Genomic DNA, 19,194 nt, shown 5'->3' with positions numbered 1-19,194 from the left:
AAAACAAAACAAAACCCAACTCATTTGCTTGTAACCTTGAGAGATGTAATGAGATCATTACCTTTTAGTTATGGATAAGATTTTCCTGAAAAATACTGCTGGACAGGATTCCTAATAGCTTTGGTTTCAAATCCTCAAATTGTTAATATTTCTCAGCTTGTTAAATACAATACAATGCAAATCATTGGCACATATTCTCAGTGTGCACAGTTCTTAACAGAATGATCAGCCCCTTTCATGTTTTAAGAATGCCATTTTAAAAGAAACTATAAACGAAACATCCATAAAACTAAGGACAAAATTCCACTATTATTAAAGCCATTGCAATAACTTCTGTTCCTTGCCGGTGAGCTGCACAGCCATGAAATTTTGAAGCTAATAAAATTCAATGGCTAAAGCCCAGTTAAAGCTCAGAAGAGATATAGAGGATGAGATCCAATAAAATAAAATCAACTCTAGAAATAGACCTGCATAAACTCCTGTTAAAATCAGTTCTGGTGTTGTCCCAACAAACCATCTCATTATGCGACAGAATGAAGTTGTAACAGGTCCTGCACTATTGTAAAGAATAAGACGGGGTAGATGCTGTCAATTTGCTCAGAATTAATTTATGAAGAAAATCCTTGGTTCTGATGATGTAATATCCAGTGATCAAACTTGAAAGCCTTAATAAGATGGTTGAATCTGGTGGACACTGAAATAGGGGATGTGATTCATGAGTGCTCACTAGTCTATAAAGGTTCCTCAGCCTCAGCCTCAAGCTTTCAGAAAGATTTAGAAGCTCAGACCTGGAGCACTGGTCATATTCACTTGATTTCTGCATTAGCTAGTATAAAATCCAAATACAAGGTTTAGAAATTCCCTTCTTATTTAACTCACAAATACATATGGGTTTTACATGTGCTTGAATATTTACATTCTTCTTAAAGAAGAGCAAGAAAAGGCAAGAAGCAATGCATACTAATCAAAAAGATGAGTAATCAATTAGTGTATCCACAGGTTGCTGTATCCATGGGAAGTCACTACTGTGATTGAAATCAATGTAAACACATCAAGCTATCTTTAAATCAGCAATGTCTGGTACTGTGAGTAGCCTGGCCATAGTGGCAGGCTGTGACAGCCTCCCTCCTGCGCTGAGTATACCTAATTGTGTGGGTCAGTGCAGCGTTTTGAGGGCTGCAGCTCAGAGTCTCTGCTCCCCAAGGACCTCCGTAAGTGGAACAGGCCTGCCTTGGTGCTATCCGGTGTCCTCACCAGCACTAAGGCACTCTCTGAACAGTGCTCCTTCTCTTGACACGAAACATAGCATTTCAGGCTCTCATCTACGCTAAGGGAAACGCTGGTCAGTGACTCACAGAGAGCAAATACAGCCTCTCTGAAAAAATTTGACTCTTAACTATAGCTGTCTGGGAGGACTGACTTTCCACCTTGAAAAATGTTAATGACTTTAGAGATTTTTCGGTTTAGACAACAGAAGGAAGGCAAAACCGATAAGGACTTCCAAGGGATAGGAAAAGAATGACCACCACAGATCAGATATGTTCAGCCTCAGGAGACACCCACAGATCTGCTGTTTGGTTCCCTGCTCTGCCTTTCTAAGCACCTGCTCTCACCCCGTACTAGGGGATTGTGTGTATTCATACAAATCCATTGAAAAATTCAGTCTAGTAGGTTTTTCTTAAATCCAGTAGCTGGAATTCAAACCTGTGGCCAAGTTAGGGAGATCAAGGTTACCAGCATTTTGACTAAAGCAGCTCATTCAGTGCTAAAAAGGATACTGAGTTTGTTCTTGCAGCTGCCTCCTTTTTTAACTCACTTTTCATGTTTCAAAATTAAAAGTGCCAATTCCCTAAAGCAAACTTCCATTTTAGGACTCCAAACATTAACTGAGTTCAACTTGAATCTACAGACAGTTTCAATAGACCAAAAAATATAACCTTTACTAGATTCACTGACTCTGAAAGAAATTTTATTCAGCTTCAATCATCATCTTTTAGCTTCATCTTTAAATAAGAATTTTTAGGAACAAATGGCTTTGACCAGAATAGGAAACACACAGCACTCCAATGATATTAAAAAAAAACACCAAACCTTAAAATAACAGTTCATTTGTTAGCTCCCAGTTAAATATTACTGTGTTAGAGATAGAATAGCAATCTAGTTGCAGAGATTAAAAAAAAAAAACCACAATCTAAGATGATTGACAACCCTCTGAAAGAGCACAGAATTATTATTAACAGCAACCACCATTTAACAATTTATTGCTGCTACTGACATAACACTAGCCAGCTGCAAATGTAAAGCAGAATATCATAGCCAAAAATCACCAGGACATGCAAAGTGACCTAGCACAGTTTAAGCCACCTTGAATATAAAGTCTGTGATTGTGTTTCCCTAGCCAATTATAAAGTACATTTTTGAATGGCTGCTCTAGCAAAGCAGCTCTTTCTCAGTCATGTCTTTTACTTCCTTCACTTTCAAATGAATTCCAAAGTCATTCTCATCAGGATAAAAGGGATCTTGGCCTGCATTACTGATCTTAGCACTTCATTGTCCATGTTTCCATATGCACTGGATGCCCAGATGCAAGATTTATGTTTTCTTTCATATAAAACTTAGTTATGGCAAGTGTCAAAACCTGTTGGTAATTCTGCTCCACAGTGTTGAAATAACATATCTCATTAAGTAGCTACCACATGCACAGTCAGAAACTGGCTAAAGGTGTTCATGATATGCTAAACTTTCTGAGGTTGCAAATTGCTTCATCATTCATTTTCTTCTGCCAAGGACTAAGAGCGGAGAGGTTCCCATTGTGAATCAAAGTTCTTGTATTTCTGGTAGCCCAGGTCTGGCAGGTTTGCATCATTGCTCTCCCTAGCTCTTGTACAAACAGAAAGACCCAGCATCGCCAAAAAACACTCCATATCTGGGAACGATCATCAGTTGTCTGAACTGTAGAGGCTCAAGGAAAAAAAGACACAGCTGGGGGAGGGGGGGTGGGGAGCTGGGGTTGGGAAGGAAGTAAATTTATATTGAGATGCCTCCAGACAGTTCTTTTCCAGGGCAAGAGGGCTAAAAAAGGCCAGTTTCCTGTGGTTCACTACGCTACAGTAAATAGCAATCATCTGCTCTTAAAAGTGAGAGCAAGGCACTTTACAAAGTCAGCTTTGCTCATGTGTGTGTGTTTATTTAACTGCATACTATTCTGAAGCTGCTAAGGATAGTCTTGTGGCTAAGTGTTACCTTTAATCTTACTTTCCATTTCTAGACCCTGCCGATGTTCCAGCCAACTCTCTTACACAGCTTCACTGTGGTTTGCAACCACCATATTTTATTTATGGCACTGAGAAATCCTGTACCTTTCCCTCTTCAGACTTGGAGTGCATGAAAAAGGGATTGTACAGCCAGATTTGCATGGAAAAGAAAAATCCATACCATTTAGATTAGGAATATTGATTCAATTTATCAGTGTCCTGATCTGCAGATTTTATATATTCTGTATGCTATCAGACAGTTTTCTACATATACAGTTAAGTTGCGTTCCTGAGAGACACTATGTGAGTCACTAAGCTTATTTCTTATTCTAGAGAGAAAAATGTAATTTTTATCTGCACTTTCTAACCCTAGATATGGAGAATATATTGTGCTAGTAAAGATAGTAGCATTTTCCATTAATTTTTGTCCTTATCCTTTCACAAACATTTGCTGTATGTGGAAAATGAAAACTGAAGTGTTTGCATAGTGATATCTGATGTTGATCTGAAACATATTATAATGCTTTGTATCCTGAAAAAAAAAAAAAAAAAAAGACAAAAAACCCCAAAACAACTGCATGTTCAAATATCCCGGTGGGAATATGCTTGGACTTTAAACAAAAAAAAAGCTACACAAGAACCCCAAGGGGACATCCTATTTCCTGGAAAGTTGTAACCCTGAAGGAATGAAAAGCTAGAAGCAGACAAGTAATTCAGCAGGAACTCCCAGGGCAATGGTAGAGCAAACAGTGGTCTTGGACTGCAAAACCAGAAAAATATCAAAGTGGGGAGATGCTCTTACTGTTGTACATAGGCTGGTGACACAGACTGGAGCACTACCTGCCCTTCAGCTGTCTATATTTTTAAATGGACAGGGTGCAGAAAAACACCACAACCATTCGGGTTTTTCTTTGGGTGGAGTGGGTTGAGAAATAGAAGAAGGAAAAAAAAGCCATAGAGTGAGGGAGCATGATTTGTTTCACAAGAGATGGTGAAAGGGTGATGGAATTACAGGATGGAAGTACTCCACCATTAGAAAATGCCTGGTGCCAAAGAGGTCTTTAGTCTACTGAAAAAAAAAGACAAAGAAAGCCAACAGTTGGAAGATGAAGACAGATTCATCAGTGACAGTGATTAACCACTGGAGCCAAGCAATAAGGAGATAGTGGCTTCTCTTCCCCTTAACATCTTCAAGACTTGATTTGCTTTGGAAGATAAGCTTTAGCCCAATGTGAATTATGTTTTATCCCAGTGCAAGCTATTGAGCTGCATTACATGGATAATGTAATTGTCTGTGATACAAGAAAGGTCATAGAAGATAATCTAATGATTATGCCTGGCATTGCACTCTATGCATTTGGGATAAGGATCTCAAAGCACTCTTAGACATGTGGGACCAAGGAAATACAGCCATTATCCATTGTTGCAGATAAAGAAAGTGAGCAACAGAGGATTAATTCCTCCTTATCTAACTCATGTCAGAGTCCTACTGATTGGAAGGGTGCTCCTTTGTGAGCGTAAAGCTTGCTGAACTTGATCCAAGCACTCAAAGAGCTCGATCCTTTGGAAATGGTGAATGCCCCTCAGTCCCTTTAATGTCAGTGACAGTGGGAGTTGCTCAGCATTGCCCAGATGATGCTCAGTACTACAGCTGAAAACAATTTGTAAGGCATTGTTTTCAGAAGCAGAACCAGAAAGCAGCCCAAGGGCTTCTCAGAAACCCATGCCTACTCATTCACTGGGTCAAAGGCAGAAGATTCTCTCTCATCAGCTGTGTCCACAGTAAGACCCTAATCAAAGCCTCATGCAACAGCATGCTCTCCATTTGGTTTGGGTAGCAGTAGCTAGCAACCAGATATTTGCTCCATATTGCTTGTTTATGAGATTCAGTTTGCTAGACCAATATGCAGGAATGCTGCTCATGGAAAGGGAGTTTCTTCGCAAATACCTGATGACAGACAAGGTGGATTTCTCTTTCAGTTCTTGAGCAATAAAGACTCTGTTCTTTACCCTCCCCTCTATACTGGTCTGCAGCTATCGGGGTCAGGTTTCTAAACTGATGAGAAGAATAATTAAAAGAACTGTTGATGCATCTCCATCTATCAGTCACAAGCTTTGTTTCCTTCCCAGGTTAGCACTATTATATGCTACATCGGTGAAGAAGCAAAACCCAAGTTTGGAAACTTGCAGGAGATCCTCTGATGCCAGCAGCAGGATGTTTTAAGAATGTCCTGTGAGGATTTTCATCTTAAAAGTACTGAAAAGCCTGCTCAGATCTTGGTTTAGATTTGGCAATCAAGCCAAACGCAGCACTTCTGTGCAGAACGTCATTCCCTGAGCCATAAGATAGTTATGATTAATCTTGTCCTCGTTAAGAATGTCTAACACTTAAATCTCGTATTTTCTTCACACTAAAGAGCTATGGCAAAAGAGTTCCTGAAAAGCAACCATAACCCCTAAAACCAAACCTAGGTACCCAACTGCAGTTGTACCACTAAGGGTATCTAAGGACTCCAACTGTGCCATGAAGGCACTGTCTTTTCTTCAAGCTCTCAGTGCGCTGGGTGTAGGAAGTCAAGTTCAGTACAGGTCATGGAGCAATGATTTGATCAGGATGCCAAAGGGCACACAAAAACCCTCCAGAACCATGCTGCTGTTACGGAAATCACAGCTAGACAAAAGTACAGTCTTAATTACAGTAATGTGAGCTTACATGTTCCAAGAGTGATTATTTCAGAATGGTTTGAGGTCAGTTGACGTTCATTTAGGGTATCTGGTTTCCAATTCCTTTTTTTCAGGCACTGAAGCAAAAGAGAGCCAGTAGTAGTAAGTTTTATGGATGAAGGCCTCTGAGGGGCACAATGTTCTACCTTGAAATAAAAGCACTGGCCACAACATCTAAAATTATACACAAGGCTGTTGTGATCACTTGACCAGTAGTAACTTCCTTGTCTTGCTACATAAAAACATGAGTTTAATAGACTGCAGCACAAACAGTCCAGGTTACAGAATCATCAAAGAAGAAAATCTGATATATATATTTTTATTCTCATCAGTTTGGAAACCTGACCCCTATAGTTAGAAAGGGGTATAGAAGAGAGGGTGAAGAATATATATGTACACACACACAAATATATATATGTTCTAAAAGGAAGTGACTGGCTTTACAGACTTTACTGGCATACTTCAAAGCTGTACATATTTCTTGGGAACAAGACAAGTATAGTCACGCCAAGAGTATTCTTGGAGTTAAACCTTTTCTCTCAGAGCACTCTCCTGAAAAAGACATGGGCATCTGCTGCAGGATGCAATGAGTAAGGTTTCAGTACAGCTTCATCCCTCTTAGCAGGTTTATTAGCACAGGTCAAAATCCCACACTAATGCACCTGCTCAGCTTCCATTTCGGAGCTGCTTTGTATCTGGAAGCCTCAGGAGAAGAGCAGAGGAAGTTCTCGCCTGCCTGGAAACCAACACAGAGACAAACCTCAGTGGATGGTGCAGAAGCCTACTTACAGATCTCTTCTGCCACCAGTGTAACTCAACTTCAAATACATAATTTCAAGGCCTGATTAAATTCCTTTATGCTTTTAAAACACAAGTTCTTCTGAGAATTTCTCCTGCTATTCAACTTTAGCGTACAGTACAACTTATTTCCTCTATTAACAATGGATAGAAATATTTGGGTTTTGAGGCTTCCCTAAAACATAAATAAATCAATTTAGTTTAGTTCATGTAAACTACCAGTTCTGCTAGTTGTTCTGCAATGTGTCTTGCTAGTTCAGGTATCTGGTGCACAGTCTGACATGTGCAGTCTGAAGTCCTCATCCCCACCGGACTCTTTACGAGTGAATTGCAATTGATTGGGTTTTAAATGTAAGTATGTTTCCTGGATTCCAAAATAAGAAAATAAACTGTTTAAAGATGTAATTTTCACTCCCTTAAAACTAAAAAGACAAACAATTAAAATTTTTCTTGCCACTGTAGTTAAATAATTTTTTAAAATAACAACACCTTGCTGACATTAAGGCTCCTCTTCCTTTTTTTTTCTTGGTGGCAGTAAACATTGCTCAGTTTCAGAGGAGTGGAAGAGAAGAAGAGAAGCAGTCAGAACCTGATGCACTACAAAAATTATTTAAGCGCATTTTTTAAACACCTATTTTAAATTTCTAATGCATTATGGTCCAGATTTCTCTGCTGTTTGCTAAATATGTATATATGGAAAAACAAACTAGCAAAGGCTTGCAAAAATCTTTCTCCATATGCTTAAAACTATCCTTGCCTAAACAAAGCTTTTCCCTTTGAGTCTAAAATAAAATAAAATAGCAAGTCAATACCCTTCTCTGGTGCTTATAACATAGTTTTTAAATTTTACCAAAGCATATATTATTTCCACTTTCATGTATTTTGTGTTCCCTCCTTAATCAGCCTTCTACCACTTTCTTACCTTTTTTCTCTCAGTTCCCCATTGTAAATAATCAGGTCACCAGAATCATCTTACTGGAGTATATAAGGACTCAAAACAATCACTCCAAGCAACTTTCAAAAAGGCATTCACACAGGAATATGAAATAATGAAGAGTACAAGACACAACTCTGATTGTCCCACTACCTGCCCTGCTGTATATTCCTACCTCTTTGGAAGGCCGAAGCATCCAGGTTGCCAATGAACAGGGCTACTGATGCTTTTGGAAGACCCTGTGTTGGCTTACACAGCTTCAGATATGCCTTAAATATAATAATTTCCATATTTTCAACCATTAACTTTTGTTTTGGTTTGGGTTTTTTTGTTTGTTTTAAGAAAAACTACAAGTGTGTCCTGCAGCTCCAGGACATCATTCCTCAGAATTGTCTTTGTGGAGCTGATGCCTTAATCTAGGCCTGTCTTGTTTTGATAAGCTGTGTCTCCCCCACCCCTTGTTTTATTCTGGGGATTTGGAGGGAGAGGGTGGGTTGGTTGGTTGTTCGGTTAGTTGGTTGATTGGTTGGTTTTGTTGGGTTTTTTTGAAAGGCACTTAATGGTGATCAACACACCATTAATCAAGTCAGGTAAACATGTTTCATATTTGATACAATTAATGTCCATCAACCTATTTCTTGATGGCAGCGTCCATCTCATCATGGATAGACGAGTGACTCTTGAAAATAACCAGCCCATCATTATTAATTCCTCTGACATTCTGATAGAACATTTAATCATTATGAATTAATTTTGAATTAATTAGGATGTAATTAATATACATGTCCGCATGAATTCATGAAGATTTAGCAATTAATCAATTCATAAAGGTTCTAATTCCCAAAGAACAGAAATCAAGTAAATCAACCAAATGTTCCCAAACACCAAATTTCATGAATGGATGCTGTATTTACACAAATAAACCCAAGTAATATACTGACATTTTAGGGTTCCCTCTCACCCCTTGAGAAGAAATTCCCCAATCTTCTTCTTGAATATCCATTTTGGCAATATAGAAGTTCTCATGGAAACAGCATTCAAACAGCTTTGCTTACATAAATGCTTCCTAATGCTGCTCGGTGCCCTAATATACAGCATGTTGCATAAATGACAATGCTGTTTGTTTCCAGTTTCAGCGTTTTGTAAATTCTCTGAGTTTGTATATGAGAAGATAAGCATGTCATGTAAGTTCCTCCAAAAGTCAGCTAACTTAACTGTACACAAGCTATAACAAAACCAAAAACCGTCTTATAGAGATGTGAGAGCCTCTGTTCATAAATCTAATTTCAATAATAAATCTTAATCTTTTGAGCAATATTCCCCTTTTCCTTACCCTCCCTCTCTAGCCTCCCAGTATTTTGCTGTAGGGGATAACACATGTCACTATAATATTAGGCACAAGAGTTTAAACTGCATTTAAACCAGAAAATTGCAAGATCCCCAATTGTTACAATATAGGTGGAGCCCCATACTTAATGGCAGCATTAAGCTTTACTTCATTTTATCAATACTTTCAACATGTACTTGCATATTTTTTTTTTGTTAGCCAGAAAATGGGAAATAAGATGTCATGGATTGCTATACCTTCCAAGACATAAATCCTCTCTCTGCAAAATTACCAGTCCAAAGTACAGTCATAGAGTAATTTTGAAATTCAGTATCTGCAGATATGAACATATCATCCTCCTGCAGGCAACAGCCAAAACAGAGGTTTACTGTAAATGCAGGGGGAATATTGTGCAGCATGTGGAATGGCAGCGTGCCATAAGCCCCACTCCTGTTCCAGCACGGGGCTTACAGGATGTTGCCGCTACAGTCTCCCAACCAAGGAGATGCTGTGGGAATCCTGTGGCTGAGTTACTGTGCTGCCTTAAAGCCTCATTTAGGAACCAAAATTATCTCCTTTCTGTACTCATGGTTTCCCAAAATCACCCATTACAAATACAACTTTCACTTTGAGCTGCCACAAAGCCTGGATAAAGTCTTGGCTTCTCCACCTCTGACTCAGGTATTTCATTTTACAGAAAAGCTATTAACTTGTTGCCCAGAGAGATTTACCTGACTTGTATCACTCCTGGTTTTTCTTACATTTAGATGAATAAACCATTATAGGAAAGATCTGGGCCACTGAAAAAAAGTGTCTCCACTATTGAAGAGGTCTATTTGAAGTAGAAAAGACCAAACAAAACAATATTAGGCGTTGTTGCTGTTTGCTGTTGTTATCCAGGAGCAGCTATCCAACAAGAAGATATTGGAGGCAATAACAGAAATGCCTTCTGAGGTTTTTTTTAATTACTGCTGGTATTCTCCCTCTTATTTGGGACAGCTCTTAACCAGCTACCTCTGGAGGAAGAAATCACAAAAGATGGATCAGCTAATGCAGAAACCTAGGGATGATGAATATCAGTAGCTACATTACAGATTTCATGGGCCACATCCAAGCCATTCCAGTGGTCCCTGCTGAGCACCTGTTGAAGGGTGGGAGAAGAGAAACCAGCCTCAAAAAGCCTTAGGGCCAAGGGTCCTCTGTGCAGGACAGCAGCCACTCAACACAAACTTCTGGGATTTGTCTGAAAGGACTATTCTATGGTCAAATAGTATACATTTCCATACTGAGATATTTTTACTTTATTGGTTTTACTTTAAAAATAATTTATTTTCTAAAGAAAACCATTGCAGATTATCTTGGGAAAAGTTGCCTACACCACCAAGTTATTTTTCTTTGCTGTCTGTCTCATGTTCTTTAAAAACCCACACCATATCCTCCTAAAAGGCCTCCATTTCTTTCTCTCTGCCACATTGGAAATTCTTCACTTTAAATTGACTGACATTCAGGAAATAGCCATGCTAGAAAGCTTAGTGCAGCAAACTAGTCTGAAGTAGGTGTCTCACTGGGTCAGGATCAGTATGGAGACTTAATGTGTAAACTGGTTTCCACAGACATAAATTAAATTTAAAAGGCGTGGAAGACATGTTAATAAATTATTCATGTAATTTAAATCAGGTCCTTTGCAGCGCTGAGATTTAGGAAATTTTGTGTAGTTTTGGGGTTTTTTGATTGATTGCTTCCTGCATGGTCACTTGAAAAAAAAACAAAAGAAAACAAAACAACAACAACAAAAAAAAACAGCTGTATATCATTGTTCTGCAGACTTCAGAGAAAGGAAAAGAAACTGCTTGATTCACGAACAACATTCACCACAGGTAACAGGCACTGATTTATTTTCTCAGACTTCCAGTTCTGAATTATTCCCCAAAAGCCACTTGCTTTACAGTGGTAAAACCATAGTGCTCTAAACTCTTAATTAAGGTCACCAATCAAAATGGAAAAATTCAGCAGGAACACAAATATCTTCACAGGAAATTTTATGGTAAGTGAAAAACATTTATTAAGTCACAGAGACATTGCAATCTTGACCTGCCATAAGGTTGAAATAGTTGTAGTTTGAGATAGCTTTTGTTCATACAACGGGTAACAGAGTCAAACCATGTTTTCCATTTTGAAGGACTCCAAGAGCTTCCTCGGAGGCCCATCAGCACTAAAAGCATTTGTTCTTAAGCAGTGAGAGGCACTTTTTAGCATGCCTGCAATATATCTGCAAATGAAAGTCTGGCTTCAATTCGGGGACAGTCTGGTCCCACCAGGAATGGTTAACTGGAAGTAGACGTACCTCAGTCCTCCCCAGAACATTTCTATAAGGAACCAAGAAATTTTAATCTAAATATTAGATGCCCATTACCTGGATCTTGGTCATAACTAAAACCACAAGTTTCTGCTTTTGACAAATCTTTGGCTGTCTACAATTGTCTCTATATACAATCTACATTCTTCCACAATGCATTAAATCCTGCTGTTGCTGACGTTCAAGGAAAGACCTACCACTGCTTTCACCAGGCTAGGATTTTATCCAATTGTATAGCCAGAAGATCAAAGTGAATTACACATGTGGTTTGTGGATTCCTCCAAGAGCAGAAAAAGAAATCCAAGTGACCCTCAAACAAAGGATGGAAAAGAAATTAAAGAGGAAATGATGATATAATTTTAGCTTGAAGCCATTCTAAGACAGCTAGAGAAAGTCATGGGAGAATTATATATATATATATATATACGCACGCATACACATATATATTCCTTCTTCACTATAAACCAAAATTTTTCAAAAAATAGGATTTTTAACTATCACATTAAGTTTTGCAAATCTAGAAGAACTCTGAAATGAATGTTTCTTGTCCTGTTCATTTAATCAACCAGATATGCAGGCAAAAAATCTACCAAACAGTAGTCCTCAGCTATTTTCCATTGACCCATTACCATTTCTCTCTTTGAAATTCCCCAGTAAAGCACTAAAAGCCTTCACTAATACAGAAAATGTTCTACCCTTTCTTTAAGCTGACACCTGCAAAGTTGTATGCTCTTGTGTGTCTGCAACCTCGAAAAAAAGACAAAAAATAACTTTTGCTCTCAAACCCAGCAATACATAATGCAGGTTTCAGTAAATTATACAGCTACAACTACCACTTTCTGGTAAGGCAAAACTAATTCTTACACTGGCTACCCATTATCATCACCTGGAAGATCTTCTGCTGTAGCAATTGCCCCTGAACAGAAAATGAACCTTTCAGAAGGTTGAAGATTCCCTGTGTAACGAAGGCTATACACAGGTCTTTGCACAAATACCCGAATTCCCTTTCTGCCTAAGACTCAGGAACATTCAGGGACCAGAAAACAGTTTAGATGCTCAAATAATTTATTTTAAATAACATAATTTTTAACTATATTGCCTGAATAAATTCTTCCACCTATATTATACCATCAAAGAATATCAAATATGAAAAATGTGACTTTCTGGCCAAGCTATGTTATCACTTTAAGATTAATAGTTTTCTTTAATATGACAAATATTTCAGAACATAGAACTTGCATAATAATCAGCTCTTAAAAGACTGGGGCTTTTTTAATCTACTGAGTGTCAAACAGGGACATTTACAATGAAGTACAAAGTTCTACTGAGAGTTCTTTAGGAAGGAGAGGTTATATTGACTTCCAAGGCCGTATATATGTTTCTCTGTGCAGGAGTTCTTCATCTTGCTAAAACTTTTGATAGAAAAGTTGTGGTCACCCACAAATGAGTAGCCCAGTGTCAAGCTAATTTATTGCAGTAACTCAAGTTAAAACCCAAACAAACATAGAAGCCAAAGTTATGCCTCGTTATTTCAGCTACTGACATTCAACACTTTTTCTTTTCTTTTTCCTTTTTTAATTACCAGTAATATATTTTGGAAATTTTATTAACTAAAAAGTTAAGGAGGAGATGTTAAAAATGTTATATTAAATCAACTCCTCTATACCACCCAACATTTCATATCTTTGTCCCTGTACCATGTCAAGGAGCAGCTTAGGCCTCCTATTAAAATAGTTATCAGGCACTTCATTACACCTATTTTTTGATATGGAGTCTCCATTAAGCAAATACTTCTCACTTAGATGTTTCTTTCTTTGTCTTGTACTTTCTTAGCTATGGATTAGTAACTTCTAAAGGGACTGCAGTAAGAAAACAATATAACAATGTGGCTTAGCATGATGTCCCTGATTAGGCTCTGTAAAAAGAGGAAATTAAGGATGAGAGTCACAGCTTGCTACTCTATATTCAATTATGACTGGCTTCTTTGTGGCTGTGGCTCATGCAGGATGTGCAGTTATCTAATACAGCCCAATTCTGGCAGCAGAACAATTAGAATGCAAAGTATAACTTAAAACAGGCTCTGGCAATATTTTTTTCCTTTGGTTGTGACATCTTCAGCAGACTTAAAACAGCAGTCATAGGATTGTATCCTATCCTGAAATTCCAAATTCATATTCTGAAACCAAATGCAGCTTTTGAAATACTTGACGATGTGAAAATTGAATACGATATGACTGAAGAAAGCAAGTAGAGAAGGGCTTTGATGCCTACACATGCACATATGTACAAAATCTAAGAGAAAAATAAATGCAATATTTAAGCACAACATCCTAAAATTGAACTCTGTTCTGTGGTGAGCTCAAAGCAGGTTCTTATGTCAACTAATACGTCAATAACATGCTCAAGGTGTGCAATGTTCAAGCACCCCACCACCATTAATAAATATTGCACATCTCCTTGTTTTGCATGACTCATTTTTAGTGAAGATTGCAAGAATCTGGCAGGGTTTTCCTACCTAACAATAATCATCACCCTTCCTCCCCAATTGGTCTGCAGAGCTTCCTGATGAGGTGGCCTTGCTGCAGAGCATAGCACAAAGTCAAGTCACACACAGATTAAAATACCTCTCTTCCTACACGTTTCCACTTTGCATCTATTTTTTCCTCCAGACACACATTCTTAAGCATCCTTCTGTTTCACTGATGATAGCTCAGGTACTTCAATAACAGCTTGAACAGCAACGTGAAGGAAACACAATACTCAAAAAAGCTCCATCTCAGGAAGCCTGTAAATTGGCTCCTGCCAAGAGCTAGGTAAGTATACTGGAAAATATTGCTCTGGTTTTGTCTTATTATATTATTTTCCTGCTATTGGCCACTGTTAGAGACAGAGTGCTGTCCTAGACTGATGTTTGTCTGGATCTGGGACATTCTTAAGTGTGCGTGCTGTGCTCCTGCACTCTGGTCTGTCTATCAACTGCAAGGGGGAAAGAGTTCAAATCCCCTTGCCTTTTCCTGTGGTATAAGGAGTATCCTTTCATCCCTCCATTCTTAACTGGTAGAGTTTTCAGCAGTTGTATTCTCCCTCCCAAGTTCTGTTTCTGTTATAATTCACTATCTCTCACAGTTATTTTCAGTAAAAAAAACACAAAGATGTAGTTAAAAGAGAACATCAAGTGGGGCTGTTGGATATTATCCAGTGATCAGAAAGAAGTGTGGAGTCTTTATTCATTTCAAAACCAGCCAATTAACAAGTTACAGTGACAAGCCAATGAAACGCTTCCAGAAATGACATACTTACCCTTTAGTTTGAGGTCCACATTGTGTCGCAGCCAAGGATAAACACCGTAGTTTGACATATCTTCAGGAATAGGGTGATTATATATCCAGCCATCACATGCAAATCGATAAAAGTTCTCACATGGATCTACAGATTGATTTATCTTGCTTAGGATGCCAGCAGCTGTAAAAAAGACATCACAAAGATTTTGTGGAACATTTTTTCCTAAACAGAGAATTACACAAGGCTACAGTCCAGAAACAATGATTAACATTTACCAGTCTCTGGAACATGATGCTGACCTTACTTGCAAGCTAAACTTTGCTGTTCTAGGACTAATGTGTGCCCTGATCGCTGCCCTTTTTTAAAGAGCAGCAAAAATATTATCCAGATTGTCCAGCATCTAACCATGCCTACATGAAAAGCAAAAAAAAAAGACAAAATATGTGCAATGAATGGTCTTGAGTGCTATACAGCAATGACCACTAAACCTAGCACTACAGGAACATGAACTGCTGGAGCCAGACACCTGAAGACAGGCTCTCCATTGTTGCTGTGATAGAATTAATTGCCTGAGGAATTTAGTAGCAGTACATATCAAGCAGATTATAATTAGCATTCCAGAAATTATGCACTGTTTACCTTTAGCTGAACAGTTGCACAAGAAAACAAATCAAGTTCTGATTTACCATTCACTGGAAAAGATAATTGCAGTATTTTCAGCTCTGTTTTGTGACTGCATCTCCACTGGTCACTATTGCAGGTGAGACTGGTAAGGGAGAGATCAGTCTGACCAGTCAAAGATTTAATATCTTTTAAGTATCTAATCACAGAATGGTTTGGGTTGGAAGGGACCTTTAAAGATCATCTAGTCCAACACCCCTGCTATGAGCAGGGACATCTTTAACTAGATCAGGTTGCTCAGAGCCCCGTCCAGCCTGGCCTTGAATGTTTCCAGGAATGGGGCACCTATCAGCTCCCTGGGTGACCTGTTCTGGTGTTTCACCACCCTCATTGTAAAAAATGTCTTACTTATACCTAGCCTAAATCTGCACCCCTTTAGTTTGAAAGTGTTACCCCTTTCATACATTCAGGTGATTGTGGCATAAAGCTACATGGATCGCATAACACAGAATATGTGGATGCTGGTGATTTTCTGACTAAAAAAAATGTGTGTTTTGAGGCTTATCCCAATAACAGATTAAAAATCCTAGCAGAAAATCTGATAACTTTTGCAGAGTTTATGGTGCTATTTCTAGCATGCAGTAAACTCTTCTTCACCCACTTTGAGAAACTCTTCCTATGATATTTCTATGTCTCGGCTGTAATTCTCCCTCTCACAATAGAAACTCTCAAACTGACTACATTAAAGACATTTTGGTCTTTGGCAATTTTCTATCACTCTTGAAAAACTGTTCAGCAAGGCAAGTCTCAAGACACTATGTAGTCACTACACAGAGTACTCTGAGATAAAACAGTCAGGTCAGGTAGGTTTCCTACTCTTGCCTAGGTGCAAAATCCCACCTTCTGCTGAGCTTACCAAAAAATTTGTGTTGTTTCCTGTGCATATGAGAAGAAAGCCAATTCAGATTCTAACTTCTTAAGCGACTTTTTTTGTTCTGACACTGAAGATAAAGCCCCCACACATTTGTTGTTGTTGGGGTTTTGGGGGTGGTGGTGTTTTGATTAGTCATCCCACCTTACTTAGATCAAGACTCAACTCTGGAGGGTGGTGCCCAGGGCAGCCAAGAGCACTGTCAGGGCAGCTCAAAACAAAAGCAGAATGGCAAGAAATGTTCTGGTAATGCTGAGATCTGCAAATTTTTCAATTTATGGAGCCCCACAGAATTTTTCAGGATTTCAAACACAAGCCAAACAGTATCAGCTTAATATGGCCCAGAATGGAAATAAATACTCTTATAAGTTCACATAATGTCCACTTTGTTTCCAATAAAATATCTCTAGGGGCAGATTTCCAGATGTGGTAACTATTGTTTGATCTTTGCTCTCATTATACTCAGTGATAAAACTCTCACTGATTTTGTGCAAGCAGAATTGTCGAACTGACCAGTAAAAAATAGGTGTCTCCCAGGTCCTACCAAGCCTGGTCCCTTTAGCTTGCATTAAATACAAATATATATCCCTGCTCTATAAGGGTTATCACATGTATCTGTGTGGGGAAAAGAGCCTGCCAATATGGAAGTAGTTGCAGATTTTGAGTCATAGTCACCACATTACAATTGTGCAAGTCTGTGCAAGATCTGGCCCTAAAGCATCTCTCTGCTTAACAATTCACTTGCTCGTTTTCTGACTGCTGTGAAGGAAACAACAAAATACACCTCAAGGTTAAACATTTTATTTCCTATTAAAAAAATAAATAAACCCTATGGGAAACTTTGAGTTAACCTGAGTGGAATAGAGTTAAAATATTTAAAAATTGAATTTCAATTATAGAAAATAAACAGATCTGCAGCAACTTAAACAGTGACTTTTAAAAGTTTAGGTCATTTTTTTTTTCTTCATTATTAATAAAGCTTTCTGAATAAAAAGTATCATGGAAAAAAATGTAAGCAGTACAACTATCTCGTTAACTTAATATAATCACAATATAATAGAGAGGATAAAATTGTTGCTTACCAGCTTCAATGCATTCTGAGGTCAAACAGTACTGTTGCTTCGAATTAAACTTTATAAGACCTTGGCTAACTGCAAAATGGAAAACCACAATGAGATCATTTGTGATGAATTTTGACCATTGCATCCAAATGTTGTGTACTTGATCAATCAAATCTCAGGGCAACCTCTGGCCCTCAAGCACCTCTGGCTACCTTGATTTTAAAAAGTTAGAATGTATATTAAGTACTGTAGCTCATAATAAATAATTTTCCCCTCCTGTGTCTGCTTTCTGCTCCCCCTGTCACTGCACGGAGCAAGGGCTGTCTCTCAGGGTACGTTTGCACAGTGCCTGGAGTAACAGCACTTCAGCCTCACTCACTGACAGCCAGTGCCACCACGACACAAACAATTAACATCCTCCAGAGGTGCACCCTCCACAGCCGGCAGCGCAACGTGGAGCTCTCTAGCCGCCTTCTGCTGGGTTTCCACCGCTCCTCCCGAGCTGTGGGGCTCGCGCTGGCCCCTGCACCTCCTCCTGCAGCAGCCCTGCGCTGCCCGGGCCCACCGGCACAACCCAGCCCCAGCGGGACCCTACCAGGGTCCCCTTGTTCCAGCCTGGAATAAACCAGAGAGCCACGGCGCCAGGATAGCTGTGGTTTATAAGGCACGGCGCAGTTTCTGTCTGAACTGGCTCCCAAATGGATTGTAATTGCATTTGCTTCCAAAAGCCTTGCTGACAAGAACTATGAAATTGTCAGTTAATTTTGCTCATCTTTCAAAAATGTGTATTACATCTGCCTCTGAGACTTAAGCATAGGAATTGCTAATTTCAAACAGTGCTGTCAGGCAGCAAATATGCAGATAATTGATACTTGGGATGAAGATGGGAGAGTCCCAAAGGGTAGATAAAATGAGACTCAGTAGATGTGCTCAGTAGACATAAAGAAATGTCTCGTTATATCCATTATCTTAATAACTCAGTCTATGGCAAAAATAGAAAAAAAGAAAAAGAAAAAAAAAAAAAACAACAATGGAATATATTAAGGTATCGTAGCTTTACTAGTGGTGATAGTAATAAAGCAATTTCTCCTGCAGCTATATATATTGTTCAAAAGGAATAGGAAATGTGAAATGGTATTTCAGCACAGGAAAATTTTACTATAAAAAATCTAAAGCTAGAATAGAATATAAAGATGTTTCATCTCTTCCAGCCTCATAGCTTAAATGAGAATTAATCACAGAAATGGCTGGATTTCAATCAAATTTTCTTAAAACCTAAGAATGCAAAACTATTTCTGTACAACTCTACCAAAGCTCGCACTGACTCAGTGAAATACAACACCTCAACAATCTTTGTAAGTTAGTCAAGAAATACACAGGACTTTGAGGCACATGAAGATTGTAATTGGAATATTGAAGAACAGTAGAAAATAGAGAAATGGAGGTCTCCAGAATACGATTTTGAGCCACATGAAATACAAATAATGGATAATGTGCCTATTAATTAAGTGTTTCACTCCTTCCAACTCACCTTTTCCCTGCTTTAAAGTTAACCTATTAGAAACTGTCCAGGTCTTGAAAGTTTGCTAGGTTTTTTTTCTTAACAAAGCAGAGAAAGGAAGCAAAATCCTAGATACTATTTAGTTTTTTTGCACTTGATGGCATGTGAGGAAGTACAAAAAAGAATCAGTAAAGTATCTGAAGTAGCCCTCATTGTTTCAATACATATAAGCAAAAGCAAAATACCATTTCAACTGGTTTTGTTCCATTTACAACTTCAACGTTAGAGCAAACTAAAAAAATTTCTTTGGCAGTAATGCTTTCCTTTTAATTAACAGCTAATTTTGGTTGAAAAACTTTGCCTGGTTTTGTTCTCTTGTTTTTTTGTTGTTGTTACGAGAACTAA

The 19,194-nt window shown here is 38.4% G+C and overlaps 1 protein-coding gene across 1 annotated transcript in view; it reads right to left on the bottom strand.

Annotated features, from left to right (window-relative positions):
* PHEX (phosphate regulating endopeptidase homolog X-linked) overlaps positions 1-17,497 on the bottom strand; it is a 103,035-nt gene extending 85,538 nt beyond the window's left edge. Inside the window, exons 1-2 of the mRNA XM_033010027.2 lie at positions 17,310-17,497; positions 14,694-14,855 (exon numbers count right to left, since the gene is read on the bottom strand). Coding sequence (XP_032865918.1) covers positions 14,694-14,855; positions 17,310-17,433 — 286 coding nt within the window. The 5' untranslated portion in view covers positions 17,434-17,497. The remainder of the gene's footprint in view (positions 1-14,693; positions 14,856-17,309) is intronic.
* Positions 17,498-19,194: the final 1,697 nt, after the last annotated feature.

The sequence above is a fragment of the Tyto alba genome, unplaced genomic scaffold (genome assembly GCF_018691265.1).
Source record: "Tyto alba isolate M040663 unplaced genomic scaffold, T.alba_DEE_v4.0 Super-Scaffold_14, whole genome shotgun sequence".
NCBI classification, from domain to species: domain Eukaryota; kingdom Metazoa; phylum Chordata; class Aves; order Strigiformes; family Tytonidae; genus Tyto; species Tyto alba.
Note: the sequence above shows the minus strand (reverse complement) of the source record. Positions and strands in the feature narration are given on the sequence as shown.